Below are 7,684 nucleotides of genomic sequence, written 5' to 3'. Positions count from 1 at the left end.
ATCTAATCAATGGGACTGAGGGTTGAAGTGGTCTGGAGCTCAGGGCTCACACTGACCTTTAGGTGGACGACCAGAGAGATGAACACATTCCCTTAAGGCTGGCCGTCTGTCTATCTGGGGAAGAGGGGACAGTGTCTATCTCCAATCAGACAGACCCCTGCTGGGCTTGGTGTGGCCACTCTGCCCCCTTAACCAGGGATAGGAACCAGAGGAGAGGAAAGAGGAGAGAAGAGATGAGAGAAGATGACTAATGGGTGAAATCTAAGGATGTCAACATATCAATGAACACATGCTTTTCTTGTGCTCTGATATCAACCGCTCTTCTCACTCAACTGCTTTTCTAGCTAATTGCCTCTTCTCATCAACTCATTAAACTATGCACACACACACACACACATACACACACACAGAGAGAGAACACACACTTCACAGTAGGAAACCGCGGGGATGAAAGAGAGGCCTTTAATTGATTTGCATGTGTTTACATGAGGCTGGGGCTGCATAGTGGTGTAAACACATTGATTCACACACACACACACACACACACACACACACACACACACACACACACACACGCACACACACACACACACACACACACACACACACACACACACGTAAGTGCCTCCAGTGTGTCTGGACTGTGCTCTGTAATCAGTTGAGCATTAGTGTTGCGGTGTCAGCCCCTCGCTCTCCCCTGCATCATTAGGCCTTCATGATTCTCTCTCTCGCTTGTGTGTGTGTGTGTGTGTGTGGGTGTGAGCGCAGTTGATTTCACCTTTATTTAACCAGGTAGGCCAGTTGAGAACAAGTTCTCATTTACAACTGCAACCTGGCCAAGATAAAGCAAAGCAGTGCAACACAAACACAGAGTTACACATGGGATAAACAAACATACAGTCAATAACACAATAGAAAAAGCTATATACAGTGTGTGCAAATGTAGTAAGATTAGGGAGGTAAGGCAATAAAAAGGCCTTAGTGGTGAAAGTCACACATCATTTCTAGATTTTCCATATTATGCGTTTGTTTGAATAGCGTCCTTGATCTCTACAGGACAGAGACACTTTGTTTTGGATGACAGATGATATTTATAATTATTATTATAATTATTATTATTATTATGTACTGGGGCAAGGCCTACAGGTACAATATATGGCCAAAAGCACGTGGACACCCCTTCCAATTAGTGGATTCGTTGATGACAGGTGTATAAAATCGAGCAAACGGCCAAGCAATCTCCATAGACAAACATTGGCCCGTACTAAAGAGTTCAGTGACTTTCAACGTGGCACGGTCATAGGATGCCACCTTTCCAATACGTCAGTTTGTTGGTGTAAATCTCAGCCGCCATTGGACTCTGGAGCAGTGGAAACACGTTCTCTGGAGTGATAAATCACGCTTCACCATCTGGCAGTCCGACAGAGTGATCTGGGTTTGGCGGATGCCAGGAGAACGTTAACTGCCCCAATGCATAGTGCCAACTGTGAAGTTTGATGGAGGAGGAATAATGGTCTGGGGCTGTTTTTCATGGTGAAGTGAACTTCCAGTGAAGGGAAATCTTAATGCTACAGCATACAATGACATTCTAGATGATTCTGTGCTTCCAACTTTGTAGCAACAGTTTGGGGAAGGCCCTTTCCTGTTCCAGCATGACAATGCCCCCGTGCACAAGGTGAGGTCCATACAGAAATAGTTTGTCGAGATCGTTGTGGAAGAACTTGACTGGCCTGCAAAGAGCACTGACCTCAACCCCATCGAACCCTTTTGAGATGAATTGGTTCGACGACTGCGAGCCAGGCGTAATCGCCCAACATTGGTTGCCGACCTAACTAATACTCTTGTGGCTGAATGGGAGCAAGTCCCAGCAGCAATGTTCCATCACCTAGTGGAAAGCATTCCCAGAAGAGTGGAGGCTGTTATAGCAGCAAAGGGGGACCGAACTCTATATTAATGTCCATGATTTTGGAATGAGATGTTCGATGAGCATGTCCACACATACTTTTGGACATGTAGTGTATATCTGAGCTTCAAACAGTCACACACACCGACACACTCCCTAGCCTGACAGCTCTGCTCAGTCTGTGAGACGATAGACTGAGGTTATTGTGAATGGGCGCCACACACCTCAGGAAGGTAGTAATTTACCTTCATTACCCTTAAATCCTGCTTAAAGGAGCCGGATTCCACACGCCTAATTACAAGGTGTTAATAACAACTATGTAATGACAGTCATTTACTAACCTGCTTGCCTCCAACCATCAGCCCTCTCCAAATGCCTCGCTCTCACAGTGGAGTGAGTGAGCTGAGATGAGGTTTGAAGTAGAAAAACAAACTGATTGCGTCCCAAATAGCATCCTATTCCCTATATAGTGCACTACTTTTGACCAAAGCCCTATCGGCCTTGAGCAAAAGTAGTGCACTGCATAGGGAATAGGGTGCCATTTGGGACCCTGGCTGACTGACATAATTCTTATTGATTACCATTGTGATTAACTACCAAAGTGGTATTTGAGGTCATAGCGAGTTTCAACATGAGTAGAGAGACTCAGGGCTCCATGATGCCAGAGATGTGGTAACACAACAGTTGAGTTGTCTCTCTGATCCGCTTTCATCTTTCTGCCACCGACCGACGCCCAGAGACAAGTTGTGATGACACATAGGCCTACACACACACACACACACGCACGCGCGTGCACACACACACACACACACACAGAATCAAGCTAATAGCCGAGAGGGTGATACAGTAGAAGGCCTCTAAGATACCACTAGAATCAGCCCCCCTATCAGCAGCACTGGACTAGTCTGCACTGGGATAACCCTGGCAAAAACACTCCCATGATTGTCCCCCATGATGAAATTGGGGAGGGGACTGTGGCTCTGTCTCCGTCCGTACGTTCATCACATGTGATATCTCAGACAGCACTAGCCCAATTTGGACGAAACTTGGATAAATGATGCATCTTTCCATAGAGATCTGGCATTTACAAGAGTACACTGATTGGCCCCAAGGCGGGAGTTTAGTAATAAACAGAAATGTGTTAGTCACACGCCATATCTCAATTGGCCCAACAGGGCACTGCAGCATTTGTGGGGGATGACATGTTTACTGTTGCCTTGTTTCTATTGATGAGTAGACGGGTGGGTTGTTTGGGAACAAAACTGAGGCATGCACAACTTTGGGGAAAAACAGATGGTTGGTTTAGAGTGACTGGAATGTTGACCACATGTAAACTATATTTATTCTCCAAATGTTTATTGAAAACATAAATAGATTCGCAAAATCAGCATTTGTTGTCTCTCAAAAATATTGTTACACTTGTTGGTTAGCCTGCTAGTGAATTTTACCTGTATTAGCATACGTCAAAACAAGACATGGTATCAATAACAAGCTGAAACGAGTCATCTACGATTCCCCACGTGACAGCTTCTTGTCATTGTTGCTAGCTATCTGACCGTTCAGAATCATAACAACACAAGGCCTTCAGCCCCATGGATGCATGTGCATCAATTTCATGATGTTGTCAGCCAACCTGCTGTCTATGTACTGCACTGATAGAGTATTTTATTAAATGTAATATTTTTCATCGTATTACATTAATGCCCATCATTTGTTGAATGTAGAATATTTTTCAAAATATTAATTCTTAAAATATAAATTATATTTTTTTATTCTGGGAAAACGGGGGAAAGCAGGCTTAATCTACATATTTTTTGGAATAGCCTTCTTTGAGGGAGCAACAATTGAAAAATAGTTCTCTTCAATTTTCCATCCACCTCCTCCTCCTCCCTCTCCTTCTCACGCAATTAGCTGTAAATTAGGCTCGTATTTACTCGACCTCGTGTTTACCCTGCGTGTAGTCTGTCTCGAGGGTGTCTTTAACCTCAAGACCCAGGACCACACCCAAATCCCCGAAACTCACAGGCCAATCACAGGTCTCCTTCCTCTTCTATAGTTTTGTCAGGGTTTGAATTGGTTGAAAGTTCCAGTGCTATAAACAAGTGTTCTCATGAGTTTAGACACAGACTTCAGAAGTTGAGAAGTTGTTGTCCTCTCCGCGGATAACAGTTGAGATGCGCATATTATTATTACCTTTAGGACAAATTGAATGTGTTCGTCAACATCTTATTTTGGCATAATAAGAAGCATGGATTCTCGAGTAGATTCGACAGATGGATTTTCAACCTATGAGGGCACTCCTCGACCACCGACGCAGCTCAAGGAGCACAAAAAACCCGAATCACCTTTACCTTTCAGTGTGGATGCGATCATGTTGGATAGAATAACTCCTGGCGACCGAGGGAGACGCCACAGCGGTACGATAATATCTCCCCTGGGGAATTACTCTAAATCGGTGTCCAGAGAGGCGTCTAGTACAGAAGACTTTCCTCACAACTTTGACCCGTCTTCTTCGACAGTTAAATCAGAGACGTCGGAACCAGGGGACTTTGCGTCCAATTTGGCTCCAGTGCTCAGTAAGTGCTCAACCTTATTATGTAGAAGGGTTATTGAAAAGCCTATGGCCTGGTAACTTTTTGTCCCATGCTGATCAATTGGGAAATATCCATTATGTATGTTTACTAATGTATTTTAGAAGTTGTAGCCTATGTGGAAAAAATATAACTTTCTGAGTTAGAATACTAGAAAACTATTGTACACTGTCTACAGATCAATATCAGTTCTTTATAACCATTCAAAACACTGCATATCATCAGGGGAGAAGGCTAAATGTATGTATTTGTGTATATACACGGAGTATACCAAACATTAGGAACACCTTCCTAATATTGAGTTCCATCCCCCTTTGTGCCCTCAGAACAGCCTCAATTCATCAGGCCACACACTCTACAAGGTGTCGAAAGCATTCCACAGGGATGTTGACTCCAATGACACTGTTGTGTCAAGTTGACTGGATGTTTTTGGGGTGGTTGACTATTCTTGATGCATACAGGAATCTGCTGAGTGTGAAAATCCCAGCAGCTTTGCAGTTTTTGACACAATCCGGTGCACCCGGCACCTGCTACCATACCCTTCAACGGCTCTTAAATCTTTTGTCTTGCCCATTCACACTCTGAATAGCACACATACACAATCCATGTCTCAATTGTCTCAAGGCTTAAACATCCTTCTTTAACCTGCCTCCTCCCCTTCAGCTACACTGATTGAAGTGGATTTAACAAGTGACATCAATAAGGGGTGATAGCTTTCACCTGGATTCACCTGGTCAGTCTACAGTATTTCATGGAAAGAGCAGGTGTTCTTAATGTTTTGTACAGTGTATTTTGATTAATGTTCTCTTTCTGTCTATTAGTGACATATTTAGGCTAATGGATGTTGACAAATACCACAAACACTCATTATGCCTTTAATGATACATCTCTCCCTCCCTCCCTCCCTCCAGACCAGCTCAGTCCCTCCTTAAGGAAACACAAGACCAACAGGAAGCCTCGGACCCCCTTCACCACCTCCCAGCTCCTGTCCCTGGAGAGGAAGTTCCATCAGAAACAGTACCTGTCCATCGCTGAGCGGGCTGAGTTCTCCTCCTCCCTGTCTCTCTCAGAGACCCAGGTCAAGATCTGGTTCCAGAACCGACGGGCTAAAGCCAAGAGACTGCAGGAGGCAGAGGCGGAGAAACTCAAGATGTCCGCCGCAGGTGTTGGATCCAAGCCGGGGTTCTATCACCCGGGGTTCTCCTCGCTGCCGTTTCCCCTCTGTGTCAGTCTGGGTGGGTGGGTCTCAGGGATGTACGGAGGACAGGGGTTCCCCTTCAGACGCACCCCTCTGTTAAAAACAGAACCACATCTGGGGGTGTACACCTCACCTATGGGGTACGGACTGTTCCACCTGTCCTGAAAGGTTTGTGTGTGTGTGTGTGTGTGTGCGTGCGATTGCGATGAACCTCACAACAAGATTTCAAATTATACCCTAACTCTCAGGGATGCCTTGAATATATTGTGCTGGACCAACTTTGATATATTCAACAGATGTGGAAGTGTGCATGGTTATACGGTAGCTTGTGTTCCCTGGTTTGTTACGGAAGAGCTTAGCGCATCAGAACACCCCATAGTTCCAACACCCATAGTACAAGCTCCATTGCAGTGTCATTGTTCATTTATTCTATAGCCCTGACCTCCTGACCTGTGCTGTATTTGCCAAAGTTTGTTGGATCGTTTCGTAGGATACTGATCCACCGTGTGTCTGATCACTCCCAAAATACTAGATTAGCTCTGTAATAACATATTTATTAAATAAATGTAATATAATATATATTTTATGAAATGTATCTACAAGTGTAAATATTTTGTGGTCTGATGTTGAAAATAAAATGTTATTTGCTGTTCTTGTCTTGATATGCGAGTTTACCTTCAACATCTCTTCTATTTTCAATTCATTTTATTATGCTTCTACAATGTCTGGTAAATGCAAATAACAAATTGCTTAAATTCTCCACAATGTCATATGGAAGTGGATTGTTTAATCTTGTATCGATCTGATTGTTTGATAGGATCTTTACCTTTGTACCTGGAGCTTTAAAACATGTGTAGTACAGTCTAATTCACCTCATTTAGGGGGTAACTGTTCTAATATGTCTTTTAGAGTGAGTAAGATTCAAGCCCTGTTATACCCGGTTCTAACATTTATAATTTGTTGTTATCTTGTCCACATTCTGATTGTGCCCACATTTTCAGACAGGTGTAGATGATTGAAAGACCACATTTTGATCTGATTTTCCTGACCACGTCCGAAGGTAGTCAGACATACAAAGGTAGACAGATCTGGACAGTGAAACCATTTCAATTATCATTCTCCTGCCCTTTTAAAATCATTGACTGGTGGAAACATTGACTTATGGCATCAATGTGTCTTAAAAGAAATAAACATTATTTTGAAAGAATAGCTGTCAAATATTTTGCATACAGGAAGTGACCAGGAAATCTGGTCACAATGCGGACACAGTGGACGAATAAGAAAAACATTTTAATGCCATGTGTAGATCAGGACAAAGGACGCATGTTAGAGCCAGGTATAAAGGAGGTTTTAGCATTAGGGGGTGAGGGAGGTTTAACCAGTTAGGTCAGTTAATAGCTAGGTGTATTTAACCAGTAGGTCAGTTAATAGCTAGGTGTGTTTAACCAGTTAGGTCAGTTAATAGCTAGGTGTATTTAACCAGTTAGGTCAGTTAATAGCTAGGTGTATTTAACCAGTTAGGTCAGTTAATAGCTAGGTGTGTTTAACCAGTTAGGTCAGTTAATAGCTAGGTGTATTTAACCAGTTAGGTCAGTTAATAGCTAGGTGTATTTAACCAGTTAGGTCAGTTAATAGCTAGGTGTATTTAACCAGTTAGGTCAGTTAATAGCTAGGTGTATTTAACCAGTTAGGTCAGTTAATAGCTAGGTGTGTTTAACCAGTTAGGTCAGTTAATAGCTAGGTGTATTTAACCAGTTAGGTCAGTTAATAGCTAGGTGTATTTAACCAGTTAGGTCAGTTAATAGCTAGGTGTATTTAACCAGTTAGGTCAGTTAATAGCTAGGTGTATTTAACCAGTTAGGTCAGTTAATAGCTAGGTGTGTTTAACCAGTTAGGTCAGTTAATAGCTAGGTGTATTTAACCAGTTAGGTCAGTTAATAGCTAGGTGTATTTAACCAGTTAGGTCAGTTAATAGCTAGGTGTATTTAACCA

At 42.9% G+C, this 7,684-nt stretch overlaps 1 protein-coding gene across 1 annotated transcript; it reads left to right on the top strand.

Moving 5' to 3' along the window:
- The first annotated feature begins 3,955 nt into the window (after positions 1-3,955).
- Positions 3,956-6,878, top strand: LOC110504594 (homeobox protein MSH-D-like). The gene is made up of 2 exons (XM_021583356.2): positions 3,956-4,479; positions 5,406-6,878. The coding sequence occupies exons 1-2, from the start codon at positions 4,113-4,115 to the stop codon at positions 5,855-5,857; spliced, it is 819 nt and encodes a 272-aa protein (XP_021439031.2). The 5' UTR covers positions 3,956-4,112; the 3' UTR covers positions 5,858-6,878.
- The last annotated feature ends 806 nt before the right edge of the window (positions 6,879-7,684 follow it).

This window comes from Oncorhynchus mykiss, chromosome 31, assembly GCF_013265735.2.
Source record: "Oncorhynchus mykiss isolate Arlee chromosome 31, USDA_OmykA_1.1, whole genome shotgun sequence".
Lineage (NCBI taxonomy): Eukaryota > Metazoa > Chordata > Actinopteri > Salmoniformes > Salmonidae > Oncorhynchus > Oncorhynchus mykiss.
The sequence above is the reverse complement of the archived record's forward strand: the minus strand, read 5'-3'. Positions and strand labels throughout refer to the sequence as shown.

What these genes read in the sequence shown, in the direction of transcription:
- LOC110504594 (XM_021583356.2), top strand. Translation starts at nt 4,113, where the DNA reads ATGTGTTCGTCAACATCTTATTTTGGCATAATAAGAAGCATGGATTCT. An exon ending in CAATTTGGCTCCAGTGCTCA is followed by an intron (nt 4,480 to 5,405) that starts GTAAGTGCTCAA and finishes CCCTCCCTCCAG; the next exon opens with ACCAGCTCAGTCCCTCCTTA.